We start from the raw sequence: 18,427 nt of genomic DNA on the forward strand, positions 1-18,427 counted from the left end.
TGTGTGGACCAATTGGAATGCCGCTCATAAGAACGGGTCCTTGCTCTTAAGGGAAAGCGGGAAAATCAATGCGAGGGGGGAACAAGTGTGTGTGTAATTTTGACTGTGTGGTTTGCGGAGTGCGAAAATATTTATGACACACGCACACACACACACAAATGTGCATGAATATTGATAATTACCACTACAAAATTCCTTGGACTTCGTATTTTTTATTAACTTTTGTTAATGGCTAGAAATGTTTCACGCGCGTCATTTTGAGCTATTTATAGAATTTTCAACTAAATTTTTTACAGACTTTGATTTTTCCTTGCCAACGCGCCTCTTTTCTCTTCTCCTTCTCTCTCTTGCTCTTTCTCTTCGTCTCACTTCGCGACCGTAGCGTAGCAGCTGCTTCGTTGCGCAAATTATTGAAATTGAAAAGCGAGTGAAATAAAATATGTCAACACTTGTCGAAGAAGTGTGACCTTTTCGGCAATATATACGGTCTGATTGAACTTAGCCCATTCAAACACCCTCTGTTTAAATAGGTGAACAACTTGAGTTAAACCGCGGTAAACAATACTGATTTTAGTTTCTTCTTGTAGATCCATTCCATCTTTCTTTTAACTTTTAAGAAACTCTACGATATCTTTCACCTGAAGTAAGCTACAATTTTTCAAGATTCATAATTTTCGTTGGGGGTATTTTAATACCCACTAGTCAACAATGGGCTAATTCTACACTGTACATTATCGGAAGTCAAATTCCTCAATTCTGATATTCGATCTATAATTACCATAGCTCGCAAATAACTGTTGACACTTTCGGCGTGTCTGATAAAAACCTCTCATTGACGGACACATTGAGAAAATGGACTGAAAAGACCCGATCAAATCTGTTTTTGCTCAACTCGCTCTTCGCTCAAGCAAAGACCGATTTTTTTAATTCTCTTTTGTTCCTGTTTTTCACTGAGCATCTTGTCGCGAGTGAACGAACAACGTGTCTTTTGCGTATGTATGCATGCTTGTACGTGTGATGCTTATGGCAACTATAAATTTTTGTGAATTCTATACGGTTTGACTATTGGAGCTTAAAATGAATCGTGAAAAGCAAAACGAAAATGTTCGTTTGCCAATTTTGCAAATAAATATACATATTACAATACAATAGCCCAAAAGATGCGGAAAACATGAATAAATAAACATATACACGAAAAAAAAAAAAACACACTTTACTCAGACACTTTTTTGGTTCTGCTCATCTAAAGACACTTTTGCTGTGAGCGCTTGACCAAAGTGTCTTTGTAAGTTGTTATTGTGAGACACGATCGTGTGTCGGGCTCACCCGAAAACCCGAAACACGTAACACAAGCGAAGAGACAAAAAGTGTTCTGCTCAGTGAGAGACCGTGTCTTCGTGGTCTTTTTCGGTTTTGTCAGTGACGAGACAGCAAAGGGAAAAAGTGTTGACCGTCGTTTGTGAGCTATGATAATTACTAGCTAGCTAGGACCCTCAACTCTCAACTCATAGTCTTATATGATTGATACATCACTTTCTTACAAAATGGGTTAACTTCAAGTTCTCATCTTGAATGGTTTGTTTATAAAATAAGGTTTAAGCAAACACGGTCGATAACAATTTCCACTAAATATATTTCCTTACATGGTAACTACACAACTGATACTTATTAACTACATTTTTATGTAATTACCAAAAGCGACACCTCAAGTGTTGACAATCTTGGCCGTTATTGTTTCATGGAAGCACTAGTGTGAAAAAAAGAGGGTAAGTCCATAACGCGTCTTGAAATATACTGGAAAACACTAGAAAATACTATATGCGCAAGAAGTATGGTGGCAAGAATGTTACGAACCTTTGTTTTCTTCGGGGCAAGGCCTGTCATCCCAGGGCTGGGTACTTCCCAAGCCCTCAGGTCGCACAATATACCAACTAATTGGACATCTCGAACAAATTGAAACAACAAAAGTAACCGACAAAAAAAAACTGCAAACGGACTCTACTCGACAAACAACATTACAGTAACTTCCTTCAACACAGACGTGGACCAGGTCGAGGTGTCGATGTTTTTACCCCTGACGTACCCACCCTACCTGAGATCTGAATTTTGGATCTCCCTGCCATGTGCAGCAGCCTTACCCTCTCGTTGCTGTGGCTCCTCTTCCCCCCCATATGAAACGCTTAGCAATTCATTTTCTTCGTTATAATTTTCACTTAAATTTCCTACTTTTACACGGTATTATCGCTACACTAAGCCTGCCTATTCATTCCCCCTTCATCTTATCATTACGGGCGGTTAATAGATAAATAGATAAATAGGAATAGGTTAGGTTAAGGCGGTAGCCGGGAGGGGGGGATATAAATAGGAATAATTAATATAATAAATATAAATAAGTTACATATAGATATAATATGGGCGGACTTAAATTAGGGGATTAACATATACATATAAATGGAGACGTCTAACAAAAATAAATAATGGGAGTAAATAAGTTGATTGATGCTTTTTTTTTTTCTCTCCCTAAATGGGCGAGGGACCCGCTCTACGTGGCCAGGATTGTGTCTTCGAGCCCAGCAAAAAGCAAGCCAGGATGACGGAGCTGTGACCTATTCCCTACGGATTGGCCAACAAAAAAAAATAAATTTGGGGTTTTTTTTTACTCCCCCCTTTGGAGCGGACTCACTCTTATGCTTCTTGGGTCTCTTTCTCGTCCCGCTAGTCCTGGTTCCTGGTCTCTCACTGATCTGGATCCCCTGGAATCACGGATTTATTTATCTTTTTTTTCAGGGTGATGGCCACTACTCCATCCTCATCCCACTCACTTTTTCTTTCAGAACAAAAAAAATCACTAGATCACTATGTCCGGCGCGCATGCTCCTCCGTTGCGGGAATTTCTTTCTCTGAACCCCCTCTTAACTTAGCTGCTCTGTTTAATGCTCCCGGGCCGCTGATCCCCATCGCTCTCTCTTCTATCGCCCTTGAACTAGGTTCAAGGGCATGGCCTGATTCGGGCTGCTGGCGGCTCTCTTTTCTTTGGGGTATGGGTGAGTTGGCTTCGGGACTCCGTTATGGGATGAGATCGGAAATCTTCTCTCATAACGGCTCCGGAGAGCGCGCGGAACTCTCACTCTCCAGGACCAGGTGGCGCCACTCTTCGCTAACCTTTTCCCCTTAAATTTTGGCCTTGCCACTCTGTTCAAACTTCTTTCCTCCTCACCGCTTCTATGGGGTATCACCTATCGATATCTTCGCATGCAACACCTAGCGAAAATTCGAGCGACCATGGCCGCGGAGAATTATTCGCAAACAGCGAAGAGTTACACGTTTCCCTAAAACTGCTGGCCTTCCCGGACATTACGGTGCCTAGGATCTTGCAGCGCCCAACGTAGGCTTACACCCACTGATCGGATATTCCCTACGTGAGTGCGTTTCCCTTGTTTCTGACTCAGTCTGAAGTTTTCGCTACAATTTTAGGTCTTTGGCGTGAAAAATCCCCACCGGCCTCCCCGACAGATCCTCCAGCTCGTAGGCGTTATTCCCTACTGGACGTACGACTCTGAATCTTAGGAATTTCCGGGCGAACTTGGTGTTGTAGCTTTTGCCAAAGTCGCTGAGGGTGAAGTTGCGCCTGTAGACTTCTTGGCCAGGTCTGGCGAAAAAGACTCGGGCCCGTTTGTTGTATCGCTGGCTGCTCCGCTCATACGCTTAGTGTAGGCTGCGTTTAATTTGCTCGCGAATGAGGTGTCGCTTATCCGCGGGATCTAATGCGTGCACTTCATGTTCCGTCAAAGACTGCAGCTTCCTCGCCAGCTTATAGCAGTTCCCATTCAGAAACATCTGTTGTCCAAATACAGCGAAAAACGGCGTTACGCCTGTGGCTTCGTGCACCGAGTCACGGATTGACACTTCGATTTCCGGTAGGTAGATGTCCCAGTCTCTGTGATCCTTTTCCAAATACGTCCTTATTGCAGCGAGTATCGTCCGATTTACTCTCTCGGCTGCATTGCTTTGCTGCGAGTAGACTGCTGTGCGCATGTGTCGGATCCCGAAGCCGCTGACCATGTCCATGAACGCCTTCGATAGGAACTGCTTTCCGTTGTCGGAGTGGATCACCTCTGGCACCCCGAATTGGTAGAATACCTCTTGCACCAGGAATTGAACGGCGTTCGCAGCGGTCGCCTCTCTCATCGCCTTCAAGAAGGTAAATTTTGAAAAGTGGTCTACGACGACGAAAATCCAGGCCTGTCCCCTTTTTGACCTGGGATACTTTCCCAGGAAGTCTTTGTAGATCTTTTGGAATGGCCTCTCCGTGACCACTTCCTGACCGATCCCGACTTGGCTACGGTAATTGGGGGCTTTGGATTCCTTGCATTCGGTGCAGCTTCGGACGTATTCCCGCACTTGTGCCGTCATCGCCGGCCAGTAGTAGTGCCTTTTTAACCTATGCAAGGTCTACTTCATTCCACCGTGTCCAGCTGTGTGGTCTTCGTGGGCCTTCGCGATGAGGGTTTTCGTCAGTGACGCGGGAATCCATAATTTCCACATGGAACCTTCCACTTGGTCGTCGATTTGCGCGAAGGCCATTCGCTTGAATACCAGGTCCCCGTCTATTCGCAGGTCAGGCAATAATTCTTTGTTCCTGCAGACTTCTCTTTTCAACTCCTGGTATTCCGTTGATTTGAATTCCGTCGTCTGGAATCCGAGGATTTCCGTTGGGTCTAGGACCACCTCCTCGATGCAGCGCGATATATTTTCGACTCTCTTGCGGTGTTCGATCTCAAAGTCGAACCTCTGCAGGCGCCCATTCAGGTCCTTGAGTGACAGACATTTAAGGCTGGCGTGGTCAGTGATTACCGTGAACGGCATCAATTCCACATATGGCCTGAATCTTTCAATCGCCAATACCGCAGCTAAGCATTCTTTCTCCGTTACCGAATAATTTATTTGATGTTTGTTCAGCTTGGAAGAAAAGAATGCCACTGGGCGCTCTGCTTTGTCATCATCCAGCTAAAAAAGCACTGCTCCCACTCCAAAATTTGAGGCGTCGCACTGGATGTAGAAATGGCGTTTAAAGTCGGCATGGACTAATACAGGAGCCGTGGTGAGTGCCTTCTTCAGGGATTCTATGGCCGCCCTCGCTTCCGTTGGCAAGGAAAACTTCCCGCGCGGATGCTTCTTCAGAGCATCTGTTAACGGTACAGCGATGGTAGCGAATTCCTAGATGAAGCGCCTATACCATCCTGCGGTTCCTATGAAGCTCCGTAGCTCCTTCTCTGAACTCGGGCTCGGGATCTTTTGTATAGCCACAACCCTATCGGGATCCATTTGCAGCGTGCCGCCTCCGATGATAAACCCCAGATATTTCAGCGACTTAAAGCAGAATTTTGATTTTTTTTAGACCTATCGTCAAATTCGCTCTTTTCAGGCACTGGGCCACCAATCGCAGATATCGCAGATGCGTCTGGAAATCCGGGGCTATCACCAAAAGATCGTCCAAATAAACGAAAACGTTTGATCTGAGCTGAGTCGGGATTACCTTATCCATCACTCTGCATAACCTCTGGGCAGCGTTACACAGACCGAAGGGCATCATCACGAATTGATACAGCGGACGGCCTGCAACGGTAAATGCGGTGAACTTCCGGCTTTCTGGGTCCAATTTAATTTGCCAGAATGCGAATTTGAGGTCGACGCTGGAAATGTAATATGTCTGGTCAATCCTGGATAGTATACCCTCGATGCTAGGAAGAGGGTAAGCATCTTTTACGGTGAGCTGATTCAGTTTCCGCGCGTCCAAACAGAATCTATTTTTGTTTGGCTTTCGCACCACCGTCGTCCGATTGCTCCATGGACTATCGCTGACCTCGATCACTCCGGCTGACGCTATGCCGTGATGGGGTAGCGACATATCTCCGACGACATATCTCCGCCGATCCACAAACGACATATCTCCGCGCGAAATTATGTCGTTTTGAGACGACATATCTCCGCGCGGAGGTATGTCGCTTTAAAACGACATAATTTCGCGCGGAGATATGTCGTTTGTGGATCGGCGGAGATATGTCGTCGGAGATATGTCGCTACCCCATCACCCTAGTTCCAGCATTTTATCCACCTCGGTCCAGATCACCTCCTGCATCGCTGGGGATTGAGGGTAATGCCGATCTTTAAATGGTTCTGCGCCCTCGATCAACTGGATCCGATGCTGCTCTACCGTCGTTGTTCCTAATCCGGCATCCTCATAGGTCAGAAACTCCTTCTTTACCTTCTCCAGCTCTTCGGTTTCCGTGTCTTCCAGGGTCCAAGCTTCCAAATCCACGTCCTCCTGGCGATGTTCGGCTTTGGATCTCGCCTACTTGGGCCTCGCTGGATCGACTGGGCTCTTCTCCGAGGACTGTGTGAGCCAGCGCGAAGGATCTCCAGAAATCAATACACAGGTACATGGCTTGCTGTAGGTACGGGCATACGTAAAACAAGATCTCTTTATTCATTCCGTTATATCCTACGCAGAGTTTGGTTTTGCCGACTATGGACCTGTCTTCTCCAGAGGCTGTCTTGATGATCGAGACATAATTGTCCATTTCCACCTCGAGGTCGGCAAGGAGTTCACAGCTGCCCTTTCCTAAGACACTAACGGATGCCCCAGTATCTAGGAGTCCAGCAATCCGATGTCCTCTTATCTGCACTTCGGCAAATACTCTGGGATCGCGTCCTGCTCCTCGTCTGACTGCCTCGGCCACCTCTTCGCGAGTCTGTCGCCTTTCCCTTAATCTGGAACGGGCCTTTTGGAGTCTACGACTGACACCGCGCATCCCCTCCAGCTGCCTGTCATCAAAGATCTGGTTTCGAATTTGTATGTATCTACTCATCCTCTCTTCGGCCGGTATGAACTTCAAACTATTTTTATTAAATTTATTCGGGCTATTATTCTTAATTTCTATTGATTAGTGGACCATCGTTCATTTCTTCGCGGGCTTCTGTCCCGAGCGCTGATCTCCCGCTTTCATCATGCCCGATCGTGCGTTTCCCGAGCAATTTGGACACGTTGGAGTAAACATTTCTGGCTTTCCGCAGCGGTAACAAAATATTTTGCGTTCCTTCGCCACGCAGTCTCGAAACCCGTGGTCGAACTGGCCGCAATTCCAGCAACACAGCCTGGGTTTGTTCGCCAGGTGAGTTTCTTCTACTATCCTTGCTTCGTCTTCATCCAGAAACTCCGTTTCCGACTCTAGCTCCTCCACTCGCTTCCCGGCTGAATGGAATTTCGGCGCAGAACGGAACGTCGACTTCTGCTCGCGTCCGCGAAAGTGGTACTCCACTTCCAGGCACTCTTCCCTCAGCTGCTCCACGTTTCGGACTCGGATCGCGTAAACGTAGCGAGCGATCTCGTCATCGAGTCCCTTCTTCAAGACTCGCACCATTTCGGACTCAACCAAAGGTGTGGTGAGTCTAGCTGCCAGCCTGCGCATCGCTCTAAAGTACTCTTCCACAGATTCGCCAGATTGTTGTCGTCGCTCATGCAAGGTGCGTAGCCGCTCGAACTCGCCACCCACTGCTCGGAACCGGGACACCAACTCGTCCTTCAAATCCTCCCATACTTCCGGAGACCGTTCTCGGACAAATTGCCAATACCACTCCACCGCTTGTCCTTTGACGAGATGGTGAAAGTTGTCAAGGACCTCGTCCCACGACCGTCGGTTCTGCATACGGAGGAACTCGACCCTGAACACGAAGTCCTGCACCGTCATCTTATTTGGGTCTCCGTCGAAGTGGATTTCCCATTTGTCGACGCGTCCCCATATCGCTCCTCTCCAATCATCTCTCCTTTCAAATGGTGGCAGATCTGTTGGACCTCCGCCGTCTCCTGATGTCTCCCGTCTCTGCCTTCCTCGGCGCCAGTTCTGGCTCAACCTCGCCGGCTTCCTTGGAGGCGACTGGGAATTCCATGCGTCATCGTCCTTGGACCTTTTTGGAATGGTCCCTGTGTTCGGCTTCTGCCTGAGGTGAGCTAGAGGCTGCTGATCGCCATTATTATCCTTGATTTCATTCTGGTCTCTTTCCAATCTCAGGTCTTGGATCAATTCCACGTTCTGGCGCAGAGTCGCCATCACCTCTGTTATGGCTCCCATCAGCTCCATAAAGCCGCGACGGATCTCCTCCTGCAGCGTCTTACTCAGGGTATCTGCCATGCTGCCTCTCCACGTCTCCTGTGCTTGCGCTATGGCGACATTTACTCCTGAGAGAATCTCGGAGGGCAGTGCGTTCGTTTGGACTGGCAAATTCCAGCTGTCGTCTCCACGCCCCTCAGCGCGCTGTGTGTCACCGCCTTGCATCTGTCCTTGGAGGTTACCTGGTGGAGGAGTCCTGCGGGTCATTTTCTGTTTAGACCGCAAGTTATTTCCCTACCTCGAACTATCCTATTTATCTTTTTATTCACTACACCTATCTATTCTTCTTTCAGAACAATCGCCTAAACACTACCTATAACGCTAACTCACTGATCTTCAGCACAAAATACTTAATACGGCAAAACAATAATAAGGGGGAAAGGAACCACAACTACTACTAGGGCCAACTCCGCACATGGTGTTCTACGTCTTTTCCTGTCCGACGTCTAGAACTTTGCGAGCGCTGTTGACTAATCTTATCTTCCTTGGAAGATTAAGAGTCAAGGGCGCTCACTTTCCGTTACGGGATGTTGTAGCTGCTCCGAGTGCAACGCGTGGCCGACTTATGTCCCCACGGGCCACTCAGAACAAAAATCTCATTGAGAATCTACCCTCCCGACTCCATCCAGCGGTAAGCAGGAGAAGCGAAAAACAGAAATCTTTCTGACCATATCCTAACTTCGGGTATTTCTTTTTTCTTCTTCAGGTTCTCATTTTGCACACCAGGCACCGGGCCGGTTGCTAACTGGCTTGTGGATTCTCCTCTGCCAGTGCCAAACCAAATCCCCTCTTGAGATTTCCTGCTTCCCGTTGTCAGATAAGTGCCGAATCATCAAACACAAAAAAAAACCTTTTACTTTGTGGATTTTCTTTGCATCCTCAGATCCCTCAGCGCCGTGCTTCTGTGAGCCAACTCGTCGAGTCCCTCACAGGCCACCGGAACACCGATGGACCGCAGATTGCAAAATACCACTCGAGATCTATCTTCTCTGCTGGATATTTATACTTTCTTCGACGTCTGTGTGATTCGCATCCGTACTCTCCCTCTTTGATGGTAGAGCCAGGTCTGCGAGTCCACTTCCCTGTCTCAAGTTGGGCGCCATTATTGTTACGAACCTTTGTTTTCTTCGGGGAAAGGCCGGCTAGCCAGTTATCCCAGGGCTGGGTACTTCCCAAGCCCTCAGGTCGCACAATATACCAACTAATTGGACATCTCGAACAAATTGAAACAACAAAAGTAACCGACAAAAAAAACTGCAAACGGACTCTACTCGACAAACAACATTACAGTAACTTCCTTCAACACAGACGTGGACCAGGTCGAGGTGTCGATGTTTTTACTGATGTACCCACCCTACCTGAGATCTGAATAACAACTTTTTGGATCTCCCTGCCATGTGCAGCAGCCTTACCCTCTCGTTGCTGTGGCTCCTCTTCCCCCCATATGAAACGCTTAGCAATTCATTTTCTTCGTTATAATTTTCACTTAAATTTCCTACTTTTACACGGTATTATCGCTACACTAAGCCTGCCTATTCATTCCCCCTTCATCTTATCATTACGGGCGGTTAATAGATAAATAGATAAATAGGAATAATTAATATAATAAATATAAATAAGTTACATATAGATATAATATGGGCGGACTTAAATTAGGGGATTAACATATACATATAAATGGAGACGTCTAACAAAAATAAATAATGGGAGTAAATAAGTTGATTGATGCTTTTTTTTTCTCTCCCTAAATGGGCGAGGGACCCGCTCTACGTGGCCAGGATTCTGTCTTCGAGCCCAGCAAAAAGCAAGCCAGGATGGCGGAGCTGTGACATATTCCCTACGGATTGGCCAACAAAAAAAATAAATTTGTGGTTTCTTTACTCCCCCCTTTGGAGCGGACTCACTCTTATGCTTCTTGGGTCTCTTTCCCGTCCCGCTAGTCCTGGTTCCTGGTCTCTCACTGATCTGGATCCCCTGGAATCACGGATTTATTTATCTTTTTTTCAGGGTGATGGCCACTGAGTAGTGGCCACTCACTTTTTCTTTCAGAACAAAAAAAAATCACTAGATCACTAAGTCCGGCGCGCATGCTCCTCCGTTGCGGGAATTTCTTTCTCTGCACCCCCTCTTGGCTTAGCTGCTCTGTTTAATGCTCCCGGGCCGCTGATCCCCATCGCTCTCTCTTCTATCGCCCTTGAACTAGGTTCAAGGGCATGGCCTGATTCGGGCTGCTGGCGGCTCTCTTTTCTTTGGGGTATGGGTGAGTTGGCTTCGGGACTCCGTTATGGGATGAGATCGGAAATATTTCTCTCATAACGGCTCTGGAGAGCGCGCGGAACTCTCACTCTCCAGGACCAGGTGGCGCCACTCTTCGCTAACCTTTTCCCCTTAAATTTTGGCCTTGCCACTCTGTTTAAACTTCTTTCCTCCTCACCGCTTCTATGGGGTATCACCTATCGATATCTTCGCATGCAACAAGAATCAATAGCAGGTTATTTGCGGCCCACTTTCTTTTTATATTATGGTATTTTTGTATTTTTGTATTTTCTGACTCCTACGTGGCAACTCTTTTCGAACAGCTGTTTTTGCGACGCTCAGAAAAACGTTTTGCGGCTTTTGGTGTTTTGTGAAAATTGCTAATTTTCGCCGCGAAAATGGTAGCAAAAACCGGGAAAACCTCAAAAGCGGAACTCAATTTTGTTAGTATTACGTAGTAAATACAGTTTGACGTTTGTTTGACACTCCGTTACGGTACGGTGTTCTTTTTAGGAAGAGGAATATCTGCCCTATGAGGAGGAAATTCTGAGGAATGCCTACTCCGTGAAGCACTGGCTTCGCTACATAGATCAAAAGGCCAAGGCGCCCAATAATGGTGTGAATCTGGTGTACGAGCGCGCCCTGAAGGAGCTGCCCGGCAGCTACAAGATTTGGTACAACTATCTGCGAACGCGAAGGAAGCAGGTCCGGGGAAAGATACCCACAGATCCCATGTACGAGCAGGTGAACAACACGTTCGAACGGGCCCTCGTCTTCATGCACAAGATGCCGCGCATCTGGATCGACTATGGCGTCTTTATGACCACCCAATGCAAGGTGACCCGCACGCGGCACGTCTTCGACCGGGCGCTGAGGGCACTGCCCATCACACAGCACGGCAGGATCTGGCCGCTGTTCCTGAAGTTCGTGCAACGCTTCGACATGCCCGAGACGGCGCTGAGGGTGTACAGGCGCTATCTGAAGCTGTTTCCGGAGGATGCCGAGGAGTATGTGGAGTACCTGCAGCAGGTGGAGAAGCTGGACGAGGCGGACCAGCAGCTGGCCGACATAGTGGACGAGCATTTCGTGTCGAAGCACGGCAAGTCCAACCACCAGCTGTGGAACGAGCTGTGCGACCTCATCTCGAAGAACCCGCACAAGGTGCACTCCCTGAATGTGGACGCAATCATCAGAGGCGGCCTGCGGCGGTACACAGATCAACTCGGACACCTGTGGAACTCCCTGGCCGACTACTATGTGCGCTCGGGGCTGTTCGACCGGGCCAGGGACATCTACGAGGAGGCCATTCAAACGGTGACCACAGTGCGGGACTTTACCCAAGTTTTTGACGAGTACGCGCAGTTCGAGGAGCTGTCGTTGAACAAGCGCATGGAGGAGGTGTCCAAGAACGAGGAGGCCACCGAGGAGGACGACATCGATGTGGAGCTGCGCCTGTCGCGCTTCGAATACCTCATGGAGAGGCGTCTGCTGCTGCTGAACAGTGTCCTGCTGCGCCAGAATCCGCACAACGTTCACGAGTGGCACAAGTGACAAGTTGTCAACCTGTACGAGGACAAGCCCACGGAGATCATCAACACCTACACCGAGGTCGTGCAGACAGTCCAGCCCAAGCTGGCGTGGGAAAGCTGCACACCCTCTGGGTGGAGTTTGCCAAGTTCTACGAGTCCAATGGCCAGGTGGAGGACGCCCGCGTGGTCTTCGAGCGGGGCACCGAGGTGGAGTACGTCAAGGTGGAGGATCTGGCCGCCGTGAGGTGCGAGTGGGCGGAGATGGAGCTGCGCCAGCAGCAGTTCGAGGCAGCCCTCAAGCTGATGCAACGTGCCACGGCCATGCCCAAGCGGAAGGTGGCGTATAACGACGACTCGGAGACAGTGCAGTCGCGCCTCCACAGATCCCTGAAGGTGTGGTCCATGTACGCCGATCTGGAGGAGTCCTTTGGCACCTTCAAGACCTGCAAGGCCGTCTACGAGCGCATCATCGACCTGAAGATCTGCACGCCGCAGGTGATCATCAACTATGGCATGTTACTCGAAGAGCACAACTACTTCGAGGAGGCCTATCGGGCCTACGAGAAGGGCATTGCCCTGTTTAAGTGGCCGAATGTGTACGACATCTGGAACTCGTATCTAAGCAAGTTCCTCGCGCGCTACTGGGGCACAAAGCTGGAGCGGGCCCGCGACCTCTTCGAACAGTGCCTGGATCAGTGTCCCGCTGAGCATGCCAAGTACTTTTACCTTCTCTACGCGAAGCTGGAGGAGGAGCACGGCCTGGCCCGGCATGCCATGTCCGTCTACGATCGCGCCACGTCCGCCGTCAAGGAAGAGGAGATGTTCGACATGTACAACATATTCGTGAAGAAGGCCGCCAAGATCTACGGCCTGCCACGCACCAGGGAGATCTACGAGAAGGCCATCGAGGCTCTGCCCGAGCAGCATATGCGCCACATGTGCGTCAAATTCGCCGAGCTGGAGACGAAGCTGGTCGAGGTGGATCGAGCCAGGGCCATCTACGCCCATTGCTCACAGGTGAGTTAACATTTAACCGTTGGATCGTCAATATTCTAAGCTCTCTTCTGCTTTGTCCCAACAGGTGTGCGATCCCCGCATCACGGCGGACTTCTGGCAGACCTGGAAGGAGTTCGAGGTGCGTCATGGCAACGAGGATACGATGCGTGAAATGCTGCGGATCAAGCGTTCCGTTCAGGCCACCTACAACACTCATGTCAACATGATGGCTGCCCAGTTTGTCAACACGAACACGAATGGTGTGGCTGCCGATGCTGGTGCTGGCTCCGGACCGGATGCCATGCGGCTGCTCGAGGAGAAGGCCCGCCAGGCGGCGGCCGAGGCCAAGCAGAAGCCCGCCGAGAAGGCTGCCTCCAATATCATGTTTGTGCGCGGCGAGACCCAGGGCGGGGCCAAGGGCAAGGAAAATACAGTCGTCAATCCGGATGAGATTGATATTGGCGACAGCGAGGACGACGACGACGATGAGGAGAAGGACCTGCAGCAGCCGAGTGGAGACCAGGCCGAGGCAGGCCAGGCCACAACCAAAACCGATGACGAGGGCCTCATCATGAAGAAACTGCGCTTCGAACAAAAGGCCATACCGGCCACGGTCTTTGGCAGCCTCAAGCCGACAAATCAATCCGATTCCGATGAGGGATAAATCTTTTGTTTCTTTTGATTACGCGAAATATAAATGTATGTCTGTGGAATACTTCCCTCGATTTGAGACCTATTCTTCGGAGACCTATTCTTCGTTTTGTTCGGAAATTCATAAATTCCTCGAATCTCAGCAGGCGTTGGCAATGTTTCCCTGCCAGAGCTTGAGCCTTGGGATATCTCATTCCTTTCGAATCAGCTGTTGGAAGCACATCTATTCTCTCTATTTTTTAGATTTACATTTTTTTTATTCGGAAAAAAGCAAAATTTGTCTGGAACTGTCTGAAAAATAAGAGAACTTTCGTAACCTGTCGCGAGGGACTGTCACTATCATTAAGCGATGAAGTCTGTACGCTTGATGCACGCCCTGTGCAGGCGTGTCCAGCACACATTCCTGGCCAGACGCAGAGATGTGGAACAGCGACGGCACTACGCCGAGAAATGTGACGCGGTGATCAAAGGCGTTGTGGTGGGCGTGTACGCCAAGGAGGGCGACCGCCAGCCCAAGATGACACCATCCGGCGAGAAGTTTGACGATCGCGTCCAGGGTAAGATCACTGATCTAATACGCGAGACGGGCCTGAGTGGCCAGCTGGGAAAAGGCCGTGTCTTTATGAACGTGGATGCGGAGTTCCGTGCGGTGGCCGTGGTCGGAGAGGGACAGGAGGGGGCCGGCTTCAACGACCTGGAGATGATCGACGAGGGAATGGAGAACGCTCGCGTCGCTGCCGGCGTGGGGGCTCGTGCCCTTCAACTGCAGGGCTGCACAGATGTCTTCGTGGAGTCGATGGAGTATGCGGAGCAGGCGGCCGAGGGGAGCGCCTTGGCCGTCTGGCGCTACAACACCAACAAGCGCCGTCGGGACCGCACACTCATTTCCAAACTGGAGCTGTACGACTCTCCCGACTCGGATGCCTGGATGCGGGGCCTGTTCAAGGCCGAATCGCAGAACCTGGCCCGTCGCCTGGCCGATACGCCGGCCAATCAGATGACGCCCACAATCTTCGCCCAGTCAACGGTGGATGCCCTGTGCCCCTGCGGGGTACCCGTGGAGGTACGCAGCATGGACTGGATCGAGTCCAAGAGCTTGAACAGCTTCTTGATGGTGGCCAAGGGCAGCTGCGAGCCGCCGATCATCTTGGAAATCGCCTACTGCGGCACCGCACCCGAGGACAAGCCCATCCTCCTGCTGGGCAAGGGCATCACATTCAACAGCGGGGGCCTCTGCCTCCGTCCCAAGGACTGCTTGTCCATGTACCGCGGCTGCATGTCCGGTGCAGCCGCCTGCGTGGGCGTCATCCGAGCCGCCGCCGGCCTATCGCTGCCCCTAAACATAACGGCACTGCTGCCGCTGTGCGAGAACATGCCCTCCGGAATGGCGGCCAAGCCTGGCGACGTGGTGTCCCTCCTCAATGGAAAAACTCTCGGCTTCGTGGACGTCAGCAAGGCTGGTGTGATGGCCATGGCCGATCCCTTGCTCTACGCCCAGACGATCTACAAGCCGCGCATGGTCGTGGACATTGCTACAGTGGGCTACGCCGTCTGCCCAGCGCTGGGCGGAGCAGCAGCCGGGATTTTCAGCAATTCGAAATTCGTCTACAAGCAGTTCGAGAAGGCCGGTGCCCTTACGGGGGATCGCGTTTGGCGTCTGCCCCTGTGGCGCTACTTCAAGGAGCTGATCATGCCGAACGAGACTTTTGACATCAGCAACCGCGGAAGTGGCCCCGCCTCCAGCTGCATCGCTGCCGCCGTTCTGCACGAGCTGGTGCCGTGCGTCGACTGGGCCCACCTGGACATCCGCAACGTGGGCATGCTGACGCGCTACAATCCGCTCCCATATTTGCTGAAGGACCGCATGACTGGCCGTCCCACTCGCACCATCGTTCAGTTTCTGTTTCAGATGGCTTGCCCCGACGGCAAGTAATCTGATTATGTTCGTTACACAATTCCTTTGTTAATGTTCCGCGTTCGAAATTTGTTGTTAGTACCCCCACACACACCCCCCCTACGCCCCCCCCCCCCCCCCACCCTCCCAACAACATTTTAACGCAAATTGCCAAGAGGTGCACACGCCAAGAGGTTACACGAACACATTTTTATTATTGTTCAATTTTAATCCAGAGTTTACAATTGAGCTTCCATGCTGATTGAAGGATGAAAAGAACCACAAAATATGCAAAAAGGTCGCCATTTTATTGTTGAGATTCATTATAAATCGAGAATATACATGACATATAGGGCAAATCTGGTCTAGGTGCAGAAAAAGAAAAACAGAAGAAAGCAGAAGCTGATGCAAAAAGAGGATTGTTGAAAAGTTGTTAAAGTTGTTGTTTGTAGCTATGTACATAAAGTTGTAAAGTTGTTGTTGGTGGCTATAAACATTAAGTTGAACAATCCAAATTCTGTGAGCCTAACAGTAGACACGGAGTTTAATAAAAGATCGGTCGTTTAAATCGGTTGGAAAATTGTGAAATTCATTGTCGCGCCGCAGCGTCGCCTTGTCCGTGCGCAGTACGTACGCAAGCAGAAAAAACACGCACAGACACGTTGTGTGTGATACACACTTATAAACAGAAAAGACAAGCACTCGTCGGGTACACAGACACAAGTCGAAAAGAGCCGCAAAATGATGCAAACACCGCCGCCGTTGCACTGGAAAGAGAGAGAAGGAAGAAGCTATACCAGGAACGTCGCGCCCGAGTGCAAACGAGATGGAAGATTTAGAAAATGCGGAAAACAATACTGATGGCAAGATTGATCAAATGATAAAGTTGCTAAGTTTGAAAGTGCTTTGCGATGAGCAACGAGCAATCCAAATGAAGATCGCTCCAGATAATTTTACAAAAGTTGTGAGCGATTGTGATGGAAAATCGGTTCCCATAGAAAAATGGTTTGAGATATTCGAAAAAAATGCCGACGCATATGAGCTTACTGAAAAGCAAAAGTATGTGCAGGCCAGAGGAAAAATGACCGGTGCAGCTAAGCTTTTCCTTGAAGCTGAATGCGTGTGCACCTATGAGGAACTCAAGAACGTATTATTGGATGAATTCACATGTAGCTATAACAGTGCAGACATTCATAAGCTGCTGCAAGAAAGAAAGAGGAAGAGTAGTGAGTCGATGCACGAGTACTTGCTGCAGATGAGAAAAATAGCAGCAGTCGGACATGGTGAACACGCGGCTGTTATAAGCCATATTGTGAACGGTCTGGACATAAGAAACGAGTATAAGTATGCCATGTATCGCTGTAAGACCTTCAGGGCCTTGAAAGAAGAGTTCGATATCTATGATCGTTTGAACATATCGGAGAAGAAGGGCAATAACGAACAGCATAAAAATTTCAAGCAGCAAAGTGGGCAAAGCGGTAAAAAAGAATATTGCTATAACTGTGGATCAGGAGAACACAAACGCAAAGACTGCAAAGCCGAAACGAAGTGTTTTAAGTGCAATCAGACTGGTCACATTTCGCGTAACTGTCCTTATGAAGGTGATAAAGTTGATAAAGTTCGCGTCATTTTGGATCGCAGTCGCATGAAAAAAATTCAAATAAACGGCATTGTTGTTGACTGTCTTGTGGATACAGGGTCAGATGTAACCATAATCAAAGAGAGTATGTTGAAGACCATGAAAAACGTTAAACTTTTGAAGTGCACAACTATGTTGCGCGGTCTGGGTCAGATATCAACAAAGCCTGTTGGATACTTTAATGCAGAAGTTACCGTGGATAAGTTGCAGACCACACAGAAGTTTTTAGTAGTCCCCAGTAGCCAGATTGATTTCGACGCACTTTTGGGCATGATTTCATTAAAAAGTTCCGTTTCGTCGCTGATATGCAAGGATACACGTTTTTGAAGCATGACGCAGATCCTGTGCCAACAGATGAGCATGCTCTTATATATAATGTAACTGAAGAGTCATCCTTTGTAGCTCCGCCGCAATATCGAAAAGACGTTGAACAGATGATAAGAAACATTTACCAAATGCCCACAGAAGTTGCAAAGCAGTCTCCAATCCAACTGAAGATAGTTCCCGACGGAGTAATCAAGACCTTTTATCACTCACCGAGTCGTTTATCAACAGACGAAGCCAGTGCCGTAAAGAAGCAAGTCGAAGAATGGATCGAGCAAGGAATCGTGCGCAAGTCGTCTTCAAATGTAGCGAGCAGAGTTGTCGTCGTGAAGAAAAAAGATGGTACACTTAGAGTTTGCGTAGACTACAGGAAGTTAAACAGCATGGTATTGCTGGACTGCTTCCCAGTCCCGATCATGGAGGAAGTCTTGGAAAAGCTGCAGTCGGCTAAGTGGTTTACCATAATGGACCTTGAAAACGGATTTTTCCATGTGCCTATGGAAGAGCAAAGCAAGTCGTATACGGCCTTTGTTACAAAGGAGGGATTATTCGAGTTTAATAAAGCGCCTTTCGGATTCAAGAACTCGCCAGCTGCGTTCATTCGGTTCGTAAGCTATATTTTTCAAGAATTAATCAACTCTGACATTATGCAGCTTTATATGGACGACATAATTGTTTACGCCGCGTCGCCCGAGGTATGCATGAGGAAGACAAAGTTGGTCCTGGAGACAGCTGCGCAGTTTGGCCTAAAGATCAAGTGGAAGAAATGTAGCTTCATGCAGCCACGCATTAGCTTTCTGGGCCATATCATTGAGGACGGGAGAATCTGGCCCGGCAAAGAGAAGACAGCAGCTGTCAGTCGGTTTGCTACGCCCAAAGACATTAAAGCAGTTCAAGCATTTCTGGGACTCACAGGCTTTTTCAGAAAGTTCATCCCTGGCTATGCACAAGTTGCCCGGCCGCTCACGAA

The 18,427-nt window shown here is 49.0% G+C and overlaps 2 protein-coding genes, 1 long non-coding RNA gene and 1 pseudogene across 5 annotated transcripts in view; 2 read left to right on the top strand and 2 right to left on the bottom strand.

Annotated features, from left to right (window-relative positions):
- The window catches only part of LOC117190590 (CDK5 and ABL1 enzyme substrate 1-like), a 45,723-nt gene extending 45,293 nt beyond the window's left edge, over positions 1 to 430 (bottom strand). For 2 of the 3 annotated variants that reach the window (XM_033395640.1, XM_033395639.1), the window contains exon 1: positions 183 to 430. The gene's annotated coding sequence lies outside the window, so the exon portion shown is untranslated. The remainder of the gene's footprint in view (positions 1 to 182) is intronic. The other variant, XM_033395641.1, reaches the window with a different exon arrangement.
- A 9,432-nt stretch (positions 431 to 9,862) lies between these two features.
- Positions 9,863 to 10,728, bottom strand: LOC117190683. The gene is made up of 3 exons (XR_004473796.1): positions 10,206 to 10,728; positions 10,073 to 10,142; positions 9,863 to 10,005 (listed from the first exon to the last, which is right to left on the bottom strand). It is a non-coding gene; the product is annotated as an uncharacterized LOC117190683 (long non-coding RNA).
- Positions 10,729 to 10,743: 15 nt separating this feature from the next.
- LOC117190681 lies at positions 10,744 to 13,863 on the top strand (annotated as a pseudogene).
- On the top strand, positions 13,811 to 15,601 carry LOC117190682 (cytosol aminopeptidase-like). The gene has a single exon (XM_033395744.1). It carries the CDS (start codon positions 13,950 to 13,952, stop codon positions 15,531 to 15,533), a length of 1,584 nt encoding a protein of 527 aa, XP_033251635.1. The 5' UTR covers positions 13,811 to 13,949; the 3' UTR covers positions 15,534 to 15,601.
- Positions 15,602 to 18,427: the final 2,826 nt, after the last annotated feature.

The sequence above is a fragment of the Drosophila miranda genome (genome assembly GCF_003369915.1).
Source record: "Drosophila miranda strain MSH22 chromosome Y unlocalized genomic scaffold, D.miranda_PacBio2.1 Contig_Y1_pilon, whole genome shotgun sequence".
Taxonomy (NCBI): domain Eukaryota; kingdom Metazoa; phylum Arthropoda; class Insecta; order Diptera; family Drosophilidae; genus Drosophila; species Drosophila miranda.